Source organism: Uloborus diversus, chromosome 10 (genome assembly GCF_026930045.1).
Source record: "Uloborus diversus isolate 005 chromosome 10, Udiv.v.3.1, whole genome shotgun sequence".
Lineage (NCBI taxonomy): Eukaryota > Metazoa > Arthropoda > Arachnida > Araneae > Uloboridae > Uloborus > Uloborus diversus.
The window spans coordinates 132735560-132752122 of NC_072740.1; the positions used below are offsets into that span (position 1 = coordinate 132735560).

The window sequence follows — 16563 nt, forward strand, 5'->3', positions numbered from 1 at the left end:
TCGGTTGTCAATTCAGTTTTACTCTTTAAAATTGATAATTTTGGTAAGTTTTCTTTCATATATTTACACATGTCTATATATATATACTTTTAGAGGATGTTTTCAGAGTGGATCTAGTCAATATCAGAATGAAGTAATGAATTTTTACGTATGTCAATTTAAAGTAAACAGTATCGATATTATGTTACGAACTCTTCTAAAGATAAAAAGGTCCTATATTCATTCAGTAAAAGAAAAAGAAAATAATTTCAAAACAGGTTAAAAAATATTTCAACTAAAATATGCTTTTGTAACTAAAAGGAAAAACATAATCGTTTTAGTGTTCGTAAACGCAGTTGTTATTTGAAATAGGCTTGAAAAACTTATGGAAACAGTTTTCTCGAAAGTCATAGTTGTGTAACTTTGACCTCAATGTGAAATTTATCCGGTTTAGTGGTTCATAAATGGGCAAACAACTTGGAACAATTGAATGCTCTTTTAAAGTAAAACTTACAAATCAAAAGGATTTTCGAAATGAAATGCTTCAAGTTTCTCAGCAACTCTATCTTAGATGGCATTTTATATGAAGCAAGGGCGCAGTACCTATCTCTTGTGCTCAGCGAACTACTGCCAAACGAATGCTTTGCATAACACTTCAGTGATGGTCAAACCTTTAATGACGCCGATAGAAGTTTGGTTGTCATGACCACAGACTCTTTAATCACTTTAGAGAAAGTTTTACTCTTGCGCTATTTGTCCCAATTACTTCTAAGGGATCTTTCGAATTTAAGAGCATTTGCTTGCTAGTGAGACTGAAATATTACTTCCTCTTTAATCAGGCAAAAGTGAAGAAGATATCGCATTTGCATACTAACTCTCACTTACTAAATTCACGCTCATTAAAACAAACTTAGTGCTATATTTTAAAAAGTACCGCTTCTCAAAATTGGGTTAAAGAAGCAGTTTTCGCCATAGAGCCTCTTTAAAAAGGATTAATCTGAAAGTGAAGTGTCATTAAGGAAATTAAACCGATGTTGTCTTTTGACCGAATTCATTTAATCTCTAAGACTGATTAGTAAAGATTTATTTTATGCGTAAAACACTCATTAACATTATTGGAAAATTAATTCTATATGAAAACTCGGTTTCGAAGTAGGATTGGAGAGTATAATTAAAACAATGAAATTGCTAGTAATCCGAAGTGGGTTATTATTTAACCAAAATTGAAAAGTTTCCAAAAGGAGAACGTTTAATGTTGTAACTGATGAATTGTTGCGCCAAGATACACTTCCATTAATTCGCATTCGATTTAAACTATGCGTCTCTTAATCCGAAAATTTATTGTAATTCGTGGAAAAAGTAAACACAAAGTTTTGACGTTAAACAACTCTTGAATTTTTTGGTAAAATGCGTTGAAAAAAATAGAAATGAATCTCTTTAATGATATTGTTATCATCTAAGGAATGTGTGTATGAATTTATTCCTTATTAAAGTGACAATAAATTCAGTAGTTTATTCGAAACAGTGAGCGTGTCAACTGTATTATTGAAGATGATCTTGAAGATTGCCATACGTGACACGTTGAATACCTTTAATGTATCCATGGAACACATACCGTGTTTAATGTATCCATGATAAGACAACCGCAAAACGCGAAAGCAGTCAAATTTCTTTGATAAAATAAATAATTCTTATTACAATTCAGATATGTATAGTTATTACAATGAAAAGTTTAAATATTTCTTACTTCTATATAGTAGTCTTGATTGTCACAAGTGTCGAATTTTCTCGCCCATGCATACCTCGTCACAAACCCTTTTCTCTTGAGGCTAAGTAGTTGGCAGTCGTCGTGATCATCCACAGAAATATAGCCCACTTCATCCGTGTAAACGTCCTAGCAAAAAAAATCAGAGGAATGGGCAAAAAATCAAACAGCTCAATTTCACAACTCAGTTTTGCGATAACTCCTTTTGTTTTCATGGGAGCACATCATTTTATTACCCATCAGTTACTTTATTTAATTTTAAAACGTCAATAGCTTAGGAAAGTGAAAAAAAAGAAACTGAAAATAGATAAAATTAAATGACTGAGTACAATAGTAGCTACCAAAACTGAAAATAGAAACGAAAACCAAAAGTATATCTACAAAATTAAAGATAGAGATAAACACGGGATACGAAATCATGGATATGGTCCCGAAAACAATTTCAGACTTTTCGTTTAAAAAATTCAACACTTTTTAATTTTATGAAGGAAAACAGTAGGATACAGGCATGATAAGGGTAAAATAGAGTCAATATGAATGCCAAATCATTCACCTGGTCTTTGTGGGACACAATCTTAATCCATCAATCAATTCTTTTCCCTTCAGAATTATTGTCCGTTTTTCACAAGAAGGCACTCGACTCCTCCCTCGTCACGAGGCATCCGATGATTCTATTTTGCTGTTTTCGACAGAAGGTATATTCTGATCATAGCATTTTGTTGTAAAAGCAGCAGTTTTTAAAAGGTAAGAATAACTAAAATGCCAACAGACAGAAGGAAGTGACGTAAAGGGCACTAAGACTTTTGAAAATGCACGCCCAAGTTAAGGCTGTCTGGTTGTCTCCTTTAGAAGTGCGTGGATTGCGTACCGATCACCCCAGCGTAAAATGGAACTCTGCATTGGAGGGGGTGTGGCGAAGTGCCTTCTCTTGAAACACGAACAATATCAGGAGGTGGACTACGTATTCAATTTCTCGTCCAGACACGTCCCATGCATGCGCTCCGGGATTCAAATGGAAAAAGAAAGGTGGCTTTTCTAAAGAGGTGAAATTTTCTTCGACGCTGCTCCCTTTAAAAATGTTCATCATTTTGTAGTAGGGCATTTCGTTACAAAAAGCAGTTTTGATCTCTGCTTTGACTTAAGTCTCGGGAACTCAAGTTAATGTTGCCCCAAACAAAGCGTTAAGCGCTTTGCGCTGTTCAGTGATTTTTACTTCCTTTTACGAAAAAGGAAGTATTGTATTCATGAAAAAATTTTCACTTAAAAATCGGCCTTAATTTCCATTTTGCTCACCCCCGAATGAATGTTGAATTTATTTTTCAACCCGTCCACACGTGGATATCTGCCTAGGAACGTACAGACACCCGAAATATCCATTTTGACGATCCCCGAGTTAATTACAACGAGTTTTCTCGTGACGTCTGTATGTACGTATGTATGTGCGTATGTGTGTATGTATGTTGCATAACTCAAGAACGGAATGTCCTAGAAAGTTGAAATTTGGTACTTAGACTTCTAGTGGGGTCTAGTTGTGCACCTCCCTTTTTGGTTGCATTCGGATGCTCCAAAAGGGATCTTTTGCCCCTTTTTGGGGGGAAATCATTGTTAATTTCGATGTAAACTCAAGTGGTGTTATAATTCGGCGGACACATGGCGATATATCGCCAGTCTTTAGTCGCCAAGTTTTGTCGGCAACTTGGCGACAAATTTGGCAATTTTTTTTTTAATTTTTAAACCTGGTTTTAATTTAGCCACTGTTGGTGATATTTAGAGAGTAAACTATTGAATCACATTAAAACTGCCAATAATGAGAGAATGACATTAAATTGGAGTAAAAGGAAGTCATGTGATGCACACATCAGCTCGTTTTTTTTTTTTTTTTTTTTGTAGCGGGAATTGATTTTTTTTTTCTAACGGGTATTGACTCTCGGGATCCGTCTGTACTAGAGATGTGTCGTTCATGAACGAACGGGTCAAAAGAACGAATCTTTAAAATGAACGACCGTTCTTTTGAACGGTGAGCAGTTTAGAACATTGTATTGATGCACTTGTGATAAAATGGCATTTTTGAAAATTCAAAGACATTAATCTTCATTTTTTTTTACATTCAACGAATCTCAAATTTCTTTTATCTCAGTGCATAACAATATAGGGGAGGGTGGCCCAAAGCGGGTAGTTTAACAAAGAACGCTCGAAAGTTGTAATTTTTGGATTTTTATAGCAACAATTTCTGTTTTATTTCCTATTAGGGTCCTTGAACTTCAAAATAAAAAGTGATTTTCGCATGATTTCAATCCCAATATTTATTTATAAACAAACATTACAAACACCTGAAAAACCCGCTTAGGGGACCTAAAGCGGGTAGGCCGTTTGGGTAAAGCGGGTAAGCTCAACTAATTGTGATTTGATACAATTACCAACCTAATATGAAGTTATAATTGATTTAATTAATTGACTAGCTAACTGCCATAAAAATATAAAAAAGTTTGAGTTATCCAAATTAAATTGTAAATCTAAGTCAGCACATTTGTTTATAAAACACTAGAGGACCCGACAGACGTTGTTCTGTTCAAACTTTGTAAATTGAAAAGTTAAAAAAAAAATCGATAAACTATCAAGTGTTTGAACCGTTCTGTTGAAAAAAAATTCAGCGACTAAAAGTACTTCTTTTGACTGAAAGAAACAACCCCATTGTTTGCTTCTGCAACTATCAGCAAGGCCATGGCCGATGAACTTTGGCCCTTGGTCTTTGGCGTCCACAAATTTGGCGACAATTGGAAAAATTGCTAAGACTCCTAGTTTTCAAACTCTTCCCGCAATTTCTACATTGTCTGGGGGAATTATCATAACGTAGATCGTAAAATATGCAGAATTGGCGAAAACATTTCCTTAAATTCCGTGGGAGCCAAGTTTGTGGACCTTTAAGAGATTAAAATGAAGCGAAGCTAAAAGACGTAACAAAACATCAGTAATTTTAATGGAGATTAGATTTATTCGAACTTTATTTTTAACGGCTTGTAACTTTTTTTCCTTTGGAGATAGAAGGTTACTTTTTCGACCGAAGGTCGTGATATTTCTGGAGTAAAAAATGTCGCTTTTTCCAACGGTGTCAAAAAGAAAACTTTGAGACAATTCCTTCACTTTTTATTGATAAATTTAATGAAGAAAGTATTGCCAAAATTTCAGCTAAGCCTAAAAAAGTTCGAGATTGAAACGCAAATTGCTCCCGTCATAATGAAGTTAGAGCATTGAAACAAATTGCTTAGAACGCGGAAAATTCTACCCTTTTCATCGATATAAAATATTGATACGTGCAAGTAATTTTTCACCCCTTTAATAGCCAATAATAGGCAATTTACGTGAAATTTTGGGCCTAAATTAGAATATAAAAAGAACTATATATCGGATTTTTCCGAATTATAGCCTATGTTACTCAGTAAGAAAGCACCTTTCATGTAGTGAAAGAATTTTTGAAATAGGTGCAGTGGTTCCGGAGATTACCTCGAACATATAAACACACAAAAATCTGCCCTCTCTCTTTATAATATTAGTAAAGATAAAGAAATGACTGTTTAAATTAATAGACTAAGTAATTGCCATCATAAAAAATAATTTTTTAAAGTCACACTTATCCTATTGAAATAGAAAATCTAAGTCAGTACGTGTGTCAAGAAATCTATATAAATAAAACAAAGTGTGCGTGAATATATATATGCTCCCTATAGAAATCCAGTTTTCGTCGGATCTCGACCAAATTCGGCAGGGAGACACTTAGGCACCCGAGAAGAAACGTAGAGGGGGGGGGGGGGGTTAATAACAACCGAACCGTTCGAATTTTAATTTTAGGACCCGAAAATGACATTAAATGGCTCTTTCTCTCCGAAATAATTATCCGATCAGATCGATTTTAACGCCCATTCGAAAGCCTGCGAAAAACAACCATAAAGTTCTTTCCCTTCCTTCGAATTTAAAAAAAAAGGCCGTAAAATCACTGGGAAATAAAAATAAAAACCTTTTTAAGCCTAATGGAACAGTAATTTTATATCGGAAATGTATCGTTTGTTTGATCTCATTTTCAATTAGCGTGAAAACAATTCAGAAGGTGACCTCTTTATTTCTGGGCTGCGACTAAATAAAATTTTATTTTTGTTTTGAGATAAAAATATCCCCTTTTGATTATTATTTGGCGATTTTTTTTTTTTTTATTTATTTATTTATTTTTTCTTTTTTGCACTACCAGCAGAATATAATCACAGGGTTGCCATCCTTGGATAAACTATTTGAGGAGCATCTGTGGTGATTTTGCGGAGCATTTTGAAATTTTGCGGAGCAGCTCGGTATTTTGTATGAAAATCAATATAAAATAATTAAACCTCTATTCTAAAATTGTTTTTGAGCTTTGATAATCATTCTAAGCACTAGCATAAAAAATTACTTTTAACTTAATAAAACAGCCTTAAACACTATGCCATGCTTTGAGTAAGCATCTTTAATTTCCCTTATTTACACGTCTGTTATATTAAACTAGCAAAATATGATAAGCATAAATTTAATTTTATTATAATCTTTGGTAAGGCTAGTCGGAGTTAAGACCAAACTGGAAATGTGAAGCAAAATAACTAATTTGCAGAGCTGCGGAGTTTCGCTATTTTTGCGGAGCAGTTGGCAACCCTGTAATAAGGAAGGTTGTGTTTAATTTGTTCGGGAATTTTTGATTCGCCGTTTCAGTATTTTTTTTTTCTCTAATTGAAGCCTGATCGTTGAACTTGCGTCACTTGACATAACTTTTATTTTCAAGGTAGACCGTGCAAAGCCGGGCAACGCAGCTAGTTATAAATAAAATATGATTAAATCTTATACCCGCCTTGCCCGAAGGCACGTTTTTCATTTCAATAATTATAACCTTAAATTAAAAAAAGAAATGAAATGATTATCGTAGTTTGTAGGTGAATGGTGTCAGACTAACGTAATATTATTGACATTCAAAAAAATAAATAAATAAACTGCTCTTCGACGAATCACAAGTTACAAAACTTCATTTTTTTAGAAATGTATCATTTTGTACCTGACTGCGCGTGCGCGACGCAAAGGAGGGTAATGTGTTTATCAGTATATGTATGTATGTCTGTTCCTATGTGGCGTTCTACAGGCTAAATGCCTTGGCCAATTTTGGTAATTCTTACGTCAATCGATTTGTCTTAACCTTGGGAGTGTCACTAAACACATGACAGTAATCAAAATTACCATATCAACAACCAGTTGCCATTTTGTCAGTTCGGAATCGGCGCACGCTGGGTGTCGCACGCTACCTGCGTGCGACAAATGCAGGTAGTTTTCGCTGCCTGAATTTTTTGTTTACTAACAAGGAGACGGCACGACCGTGGGGTCGGAGATTTGCGTCTTTTTTTTTTTTTTTTGAGGACTCCTAGTACCTTACGTGGTTAAAGTAGTACGACGCAATACTCAGAAAATTATGAGAAAAATCTATTTAAAGTCGTCATGCAGTCTCCTAGGCGCCTTATGAGTCTGAAATTTATTTTTGCTAAAGATCGCAAACTTTTTTATTCACTGAAAAACATTCTTGCTCGTTATTCTGTACGGTTTGTTTAGCCAAGTAAAGGTTTTTGATCTGTGGTCCCCTTAAATAAGGGACATCTGCTCATAAGACTGCGCGACTCTGTGAGAATTGCACTGCAGTTAATTTTTCTATTTTGTGGTGAACGTGAATCTACGTGTCCATTCCATTAAACGCAAAGTTATCGTACAATCAAAATTAAAAATGTTGGCTGAAGAAGGTTACTAGCTCTTCTGGAAGAGGAGAGGAAATTCCCAATGAATCCATGTACAATGCACTTCCTTGGTGCAACCTTGTGATGTTTACTTTTACAGACCAAGTCAAAAATTTCATAAAACGCTTGCAAAATTGCAGCGAGTTGTTAGAGCAAAATAGAGAAATTAATTCCCGGGAAGATTGTATAAAAACTAATTCAATTATTCACTATCAATTATCGTCACCAATATTCCAAGACATGATTCAATACGCCTGCTTTGCGTCTAAATTATCCACTATTCTAAATATTTTCATGAATGTTAATGAGGTATGTTTTTCTACTGATATATTGCAAATTCCCTGCAATTGTAAAAAATACGCTTTCATTTGTTGCGCAAGATGTCGCAAAAATTATTGCTTTGTTTGTTTCTATGATAACTACCCCTGCGTTTTTTGTACATAATCATTAAAAAAAAATTGAATTTTTCCATAATGACTTGGTTATTCTCATTAAAACGCAATGTTCTTCCTCACATACTTTAGAATGAAAAATATGAATTGTTTTAAATTGTTTTGCCGAAAGAAAAAGAAAATAATTTTAAAAAAAATGATGTAAATAAATTCTTAAAAATTATGAAGGGAAGAGAAATTATATTTCAATTATAGATGTGATTAAAAAAAAGATCCGAATGTCCTATGAGCAGATGTTCGATATAACCGTAAGGGGACCACATGTCAAAAACCTTTACTAGGCAAAACAAACCGTACAGAATAACGAGCAAGAATGTTTTTCAGTGACTGAAAAAGTTTGCGATCTTTAGCAAAAATAAATTTCAGAAAGTAATATAGGGGTGAAAAGCGTTACCACTAATTGTTGTGATAGCAAAAAAAAAAAAAAGAAGAGAAAAGGGTCCAGAGTGGGATTCGATTGTGCTATCTCTGGAGCCCAATATCGCGCCTTAACCAACTAGGCTAGCGGCGGCTCGTCAAAAGACTGACATTTTAAACTCATAAGGCGTCTAGGAGACTGCATGGCGACTTTAAATCGATTTTTCTCATAATTTTCTGAGGATTGCGTCTAATTGCTTCAACCACGTAAGGTACTAGGAGTCCTCTTTCACCACAAAAAAAAAAATTGACGCAAATCTCCGACCCCACGGTCGTGCCGTCTCCTTGTAAATCTACTAATTGGGGTCTCGGTGGCCGAGTGGTCTAAGCGATTGCTTCTCCCACGCGAGGGCGTCAAGACACCCTCGCTCCGGATGTTCTTTCCCCTCTTTCTGATGTAAATTCTTTCATGTGTTCTTTATATATGTACTTTGTACTGTAATAAAAAATATATCATGCGTAACGAAGGCAAGACACTCAGATTGTAATCCTCATCAAAATAAACCTGTGCAAAAAGCACCAAAAGAAAGAAAGTCTACTAATTCGATTTTCATCTCTGACATGTTGCATTTGTTTTTGCCTTGATTCAAGGGACTGAGTTTCGCGACGTGTACTTTCTTGACAGGCTTTTTTAGTTTTGCGAAAGGGACTTGACTGACGACGTTTCCGATTTCGCGTTATCGTGAGTTATACAGGCTGTTTATATAGCTGTGCTGTGGTTGACTTAAGTTCGCTCAACTTTGTCGAAGGTCAAGCACATGTAGCTTAAGGCCGCGTTAGGTCCCCAGAGGGACTAGTTATCAGTAGTTTAGACCACTGCAAGTTACTTACTAAACCTCACGATACAAACAAACTCTCTCAATGAAATGACAAGGTTGCGAAATGTACCGTCTTATAATCATAATAACTAAGTCAATGAAAATTAACTAAAAAGTGAAAAAAAATTAAATAAAAACAAAAAACCCGACTGCGTAAAAACCAAAAAAAACTAAAAAGAAAATTGTATAAGCCAGAAGTTTAGAATGTATTAAGTACTACTGAATAACTACACCGTTGAAATATATTTATAACCGTACACAGATAAAACAAATCATAAATTCAAAAGTAGAATAGAAGGATCAACAGTCGGAGCCAATGCAAATTTTACGGGGTTCCCTGAATCAGAAAGGAATGAGCCTCGACTGTTGATCCTTCTTTTCTGCTTTTGAATTTAAGATTTGTCTTATCTGTGTACGGTTATAAAACTATTTCAACGGTGTAGTTATTCAGTAATACTTAATACATTCTAAACTACTGGCTTATACATTTTTCTTTTTAGTTTTTTGGTTTTTACGCAGTCGGGGTTTTTTGTTTTTATTTATTATTTTTTTATTTATTTTAAGCCTGATTGCGCCATGCCGCTTCACTGCTGCTTCGCTGGGACTGATTAAAACTCGGGTGTTACTCGGGTAAACACGACATACGCATACATCGCAACTTGCACACCACGCTGCTGCATACGAATGCCTATCCGCTTTGGGCCACCCTCCCCTATTTATTTGACCCATTTTACTTTATGCTTTATTAATCATTTTTTTAATCGTTGCAATTCACTTGCAATTTTCCAATGCATCTATTAGTAATGTTTTGTGTAACTTGTTTGGGCTACTAACAAAATGTTTGGACATTCCACTTCTTGTCCCACCACCTGCTAAAATCTTTCTCACGCTTTCTGTCGCCAATATTATTTCTAAAAATACCTTTTATCACTTTTATTACGATCCTTCTGTCTTCTATAACATCCTTATCAACTATACTAACATATCTATATTGATTTGGCTTGATTTTTTTTTAACTTGCTTGGCAACTTCCAAGTCGCTTATTTTACGTTCAATATCCAGAGATTTTTAATAAGGATTATTCATATTTAATTTTTTCCTCTTTTAAAAGTGTTGCGGGGTTTTTTTTTTTTTTTTTTTCTGTTTTCATGGGTACTGTGGAATAATTTGAAACTCCCTAATATTTAAGGTGAGTCTTTTTTTTTTCAATTAAGTTATCTGGTACTCTGGCTGAGCTACCGATATATGTGTTGTTACTTTATTCGTTATGCAGGTCTATTGGTAATACTATATGTATAATATACAGCGCTGTAGCTGGAAAAGTTTAATAACTTAATTTTTTGATATGCTGAAATGGTGCGATTTTTGGAATGGAAAACATATCTTCCCATTCGGCAACTGAAAAATATCTTAAAATCAACTATAACTGCTTTATGCATCTAAACCTGAATAAAGTTTTTTTGATTCATTTTTCATAGGCTTAATTTTTTACTTTTAGATAATTTTAGTTATCTTTCCTTCAAAGAATATTGCTGATCTAACGAAACATATCGAATGTACGTGGGTATGTCGTGCAGAGAGACCACCTGCAACTTTTTTAAATGAACGAAGTCGTTCAAATGAACGAGTTAAATGAACGGATCAAAAGAATGAAAAAAGCATGGAAAAAAGCATAAACTTTTCTCATCAACTTCAGCGGTGAATATTCTTAAACCGTTTCAAATTTATCTTTAAAAAAAGTATAAAACCATCTTCGTGCACCTATTCTGAGTCGAAAATAATTTCTGATAAGGTTTGACCGATAAATACAACTTATTTAATTAAGGAATATCAAGTTTTGTGTGCGTGCAAAAAACCATAATTCTAGAAAATTTGGGCTCTAGAATTATGGTTTTTTGGATAAAAAAGTATCAACTTTTCCTCACATTAATGACAGCGTTGAATATGCTCAAACTTTTCAAATTTGTCTAAAAATAATCAAGCACAGTAAACTCTCGATAACTTGAAGTCTCAAGGGGCTAAAACGTTTGAGTTATAGAGAGTTTCCACAACAGTCTCAAGAGTTTGAGACCCAATAAAAACTTTAAGATAAAGGAATATTCGAGTTATAAAATTTGAGTTATCGAGATTCGACTGTATAAAAGTTCTTTCGTGTATTTCTCATAAAGCTTGCCCGCCAAATGTATCTTATTTGATTATGGAATAGACGGGGTTTTTTCTCCATTTCAATGATTAGTGAAGTTTCTTATCGGCAAAAAATCAAAATAAATAAAAGCATGCCTCAATTTTATTTTTAATACTTTTATTTTAAATTTTTAATGTATTCTAAGCACCGAACTATTATTAATTATCTCGAAGCGGAACTTAAATTACTATCAGGAAAACGCCATATTGCTTCTGCAATAGTTGAAAGCTGCGATACATTAATGTTACATGATGAAAGAATTTTCGTTCATGTAACCGAACAACTTAATTGCTTATTTTTACTGATCTCCAATTACCTTTTTAATTAACCCCAAAGTTAGTTTCATTACAAAATTTTCTTTAATGCTTTGAAAATAGCACTGCAGGAAATTTTCTATTCGGCGAAGTTTCAAAATATTTGCGGTTCGCAAATCGCTACAGTAAAAGTAAACATTAACTTTAAGATAATTAATTGACTACATTTTAAAAGGCTTTAGTTTCATGGAATTTAGTTTTGCCAATTAATTGTCATCAGTTAGTTCTTATGCCAAATTATGTGGCGCTGAAATTTCTCTGCAACTGGAAAAGAAAAAGAATTAATTGTTTTGACTTTATTGTTAGCTTTAATTTTTAGCTGCCTAAAGTACTTATTTTGGAACTCTTTAATCATGCAACTTTATTCTTAGCTAAACGTGATCATTCATCGATAATACTAGAATTGTTAAAATTGTTCTCATACTCTATCACTATACCTGCTTTGAATATAAAAGGAGAAGAGAATATTTCGCACTTCCTTTCACGGGGTAAAATAAAAGGAAACTCTTAATTAAGTTTAAAAAACAGATTTAGAAGTTCTTCCACAATGAGGAACATTTTCATGTGAGAGAAATTCAAGACATTTTGTAAATTTATGCAACGCATTTTTCAAGTAACTTCAAATCATCTGAATACGCTTGTGCGGCCCACGAAAGCAATATCTATTTTTTTTTCATTTTATTTATTTAATTAAATTTTTTACAGTTTGTATCCACTTTACAAATAGTCGAGACAATTTCTTAGTTTTTAAAGCCCCATCTGCAGAAAAAAAATCCATTGTATATCTACTAGTTTTATGATTCCACCTTCCATTTTGAAAATTAAAAATAATGCTCCGTAATGTCTAGAATCTAATTGAACTTTCAAAACATAAATGCTGTTAAAATGGGTAAACGGAATAAGCGTGCTTTAAAACGGATAGTAAAATTAAATTACTTCTAAGCCGCGCTTAAAAGAAAACGATGGTATTTTTTTTCTGCTTATGGCAACTGTACAAAAGCATGAAGCAATGATTTTTTATATGCTAACTTGTTTCATTCTTGCGATCCGTATCGTTAGGCATTTAATTAAAAACCATTTGTATTCCCTCGTAGTTTTATAGTTTCGTCTAACGCAGTGAATATAGGTGTCAGTGGCAAAAAAAAAAAGATTTTAAGTAGTGTAATACAAAATAGATTTATTTAGATTAACAATAAATGAAAATGTTAACAGGTTTGAAATGACTTATTTTCTTTATTGCTTGTGATAATACTTATTGTTTCGGTATTGTTAATTTTTTTGTTTTGGACAAACTTTTTTTAACATCCTTTTTCACATTCATTTTTACCGTAATAAAAGCTCTGTTTCTGCCGTGCATAAAGGTGCAGTCATAAAAATAATCCTATGCCTATAGATACAAGTTTTATGTACCGCTTCTTAAAAAATGAGTGTCTTGATAGCCTTTTTTTTTTTTCTTTCTTCAGATCTAGAAGTTGGTTTTGTTCTTCTCAACTCCAAGAAAGTACTGCCCTTTTTATTAAGATACACCTGATAGCTGCTCTTAACACAGACCGTAGTAACTAGCGGACGCTCATAGTAACCATCGAGAGATAGCGCCATTAGTCGTCTGTAATTCAACAATTTTGATATTAGCCTGCCGGGAAGGAATACCTTTGCCTGTTTCTTTTTCCCATGGTATAGCTGCTCAATGTCCAACTGCAGGACTTTTGAGGCAAAGGATTAAATGCATGTAAGGGAGAGTGGTAATGAATGGGCCAATTTTTGGTTTTTAATTTTTATATTTTTTTCTAATACTTTTTTTTTAAAACTCAGAATTGGCTCTTTACTTACTTTACTTATTTGGTTACATAAAAAAGTCATAAAAGTTGGATTAGAAAATGTCTATAATGAATGATAATAGAAAATAAAAATGTGGAAATTTAGCCCGTTCATCCCCACCCATGGGCCTGAATAGCCCCATTACCATTTACCTGAATGGTCCCATTACCATTGAAGGTAAATGGGCTACTAAATGAATTCAATGAAAACATGCGGAAATAATCTTTTAAAAAACCCTCATGAATAAATAAAAACACAAGCAAAAATGTTAATCAATTTCATAACAAGTACTTTTAAATTTTATATATTTTTTTCATAGTTAAAATTTTAATTGCCCCCCCCCCCCTTTGGTAAAATTCAATATTATCATTGCCAAAGAGCTAACAATAATTAAGAATTATTACCTAGATTTTCAAATAGACAAGTAATTTAAAGAAATAAAAAGTATTATTTTATACACCAGCCTACAAAACCAAACAATAGGACACTTTCAAAAAATCATATAAAATCAACAAAGCAAAAGCACACTATTCTACTCTAACCTATTTATTAAATACTAAATGGAATCACTCATATCAAATCCATATGGTGAAATACTGGTAGATGTGGTCAATAACTGGACAGTTCATCTCAATCAGGGACCTATTCTGCATCAAAAGTTTATTGAATTTCACTTATGTTTCTAATAAATTATTTCTTCGAGCTAAAACGTGAAAATTTTAGAAATTACTATAAACCTATTCTAACAAGATAGTAATCTAAATCTATGACAGCCAGTCATGTTTCCAATTAAGGAAAAAATCAGAAAAAAAGGAATAAAAACCATATTTTGGTGGCTCATCCATAACCATGATACGGTGGCCCCATTCAGCCCCACCTATACTTCTAGAATATATTCAGGTTTTCTTAATACATGAAATTCAAATAACAACAAAATACATTTAAAATTAGTTTACAGAAGTGGAAAGACTTGATAATACATACAGTGGCTCCCAAAAGTGTTCGTACACCTACGACTTTCAATGAAATAGGCCCTTATCCATTGGTTAGAATTAATATTTCGGAATAGGTATTTTATTATAAGATCTATGATCTATTTTTAACAAAACTACACAAAAATTTTTAATAAAACATTAAAACTTAATTTTAAAAAAATCAAAAACCAAAAACTTACGGAAATTTTATCTCACAAAAGTCTTCGTACACTTTGAAAAAATGTCAAAAATTAGTAAATAATCTAACTTTTTACTAAGTTATTATTTAGTGGGATATCATGCAATAACAACAACAGCATTTAAACGTCTGGGAATAGATTTCATTGTTTCTTTCTTTCTTTTTTTGTGCAATTTCTGAGTAAGTGTTCAGCCGCACTACGAGTCTTACTGTTTCTAGTTCGCTTTTCGTTTCAATGGTGTATTTTCGTAATCTAGCCACCAGATATCTCCAAATATGTTCCATTAAGTTTAAATCTAGCGATTGAGGAGATATTTCCAAGCTTAAGGACAAATTTTGAGGCACCAAACGCGAACGTGTGCTTCTTATCGTTATCTTGATAAAAAACAAAGTTGTTTCCGATTACCAAATTTTGGGGTAATAGTTTTAAATTGCTTTTTAAAATATTTAAATGAACAGCATAATTCATTATTTCATCAAAAAATTCCAAATTTCCAAGTCCTGATGCTGAGATGCACCCTCACACAAGAACATCTTCACCGTTCTGATTAGCCGATCCAACTAAGTTCTTAAGATTAAATTCCTCATTTTTTCTTTCATTTACAATTATACAACAATTTAACCCAAAATGTTGAATTTATTTTCGTCTATAAATAAGACGTTGTTCCAAAACGTATTGAGCTTATTTAACATTGATTTTACGACGGAAAGTGTAAGCTTACTGTTTTTCGCACGAACAAGAAAATTTCTGCGGGAAGAGGTCCCATTTAATCTAGCTAATCCGAGAACTTTTCGAACAATTTTAGGTAAAAATTAAACGTAAAATGTTTCATTCAATTTTGTAGAAACTTTTTCAGTTCTGAAATGTGTATTTTTCATATTTTTTTTAACTGTAAACCTCCGATCACGCTTTGTTAACTTTGCCAGTTGACCTTTTCTTACCTTGTTTTCGATCCGATTCTTGTCTTTAAAGCATCTTATCAAGCCCTTCACTATAGAATGGTATAAATTAACCAATTTAGAGACATTTCAAATCAATTTACAGCTACTGTGAGGGAAAAAACCAAATTTCGAATCGTGTTTGTTGTTTTTTACGCATACCTGCCATTTTAAAATAATAAACAGAATATTAGGGAATAAAAACACAAAAAAATAAAGTCAAATGACTTTACACTATCATTACAATGCAAAAATAATAAAAAAACCACATATGATAATTTTAATTATGAATTTATTCGAAACTATTTCAGTGTACGATGACTTTTGTGGCGTATTTTTTCTCTGTCTCTTCGTTTTTTGACAAATTTCAAAAATAAAATCTGGCAATATTCCAAAAAAAAAACTACTGGGTTTTATTCACAATGGCATAGGAATGGTGTGAAAAAAAAATTGGACTTCATATTCGAATTCAGTTTTGCGTTATTTTGGTTTTACTACAAAATTTCAAGGTGTACGAACACTTTTGGGAGCCACTGTATATATGCAGTGAAAAAATAGATACTTCTTAGCTAGTATTTATTTTACTGTAAAAGGAAAAAAATATTTTTCAATCAGATTCTTGACCATCCAACTGTAGTGGAAAAATGGCTTCTCTCAAACAATTGAAAATTGGATGAGTTTAGTAGAACAAATAGCTCCATCTATTTGTGGCATCTAAAATAATGTTATGAAAATACTTTCTCATACTTTGTTAGTGAACCAATCATCCCCGTGGCCCATTCATTACCACTCTTCCCTACTCAGTGGGCCTTTTACCGTTTCGGACAGTCTTTGTAACATTAAATGCAAAAAATGACAATATTAATGATTATGAGAAATATCCTTTTGAAATGTTTTCATTCATTCAAATTATA

General features: G+C 33.0%; 1 protein-coding gene across 1 annotated transcript in view; it reads right to left on the reverse strand.

The window, feature by feature from the left end:
* LOC129231372 (dopamine beta-hydroxylase-like) overlaps nucleotides 1-16563 on the reverse strand; it is a gene marked incomplete in the record, with an annotated part of 223781 nt that overhangs the window by 167903 nt on the left and 39315 nt on the right. The window contains 1 exon segment of the mRNA XM_054865669.1: nucleotides 1727-1873. Within this exon segment, the coding sequence (XP_054721644.1) occupies nucleotides 1727-1873 (147 nt within the window).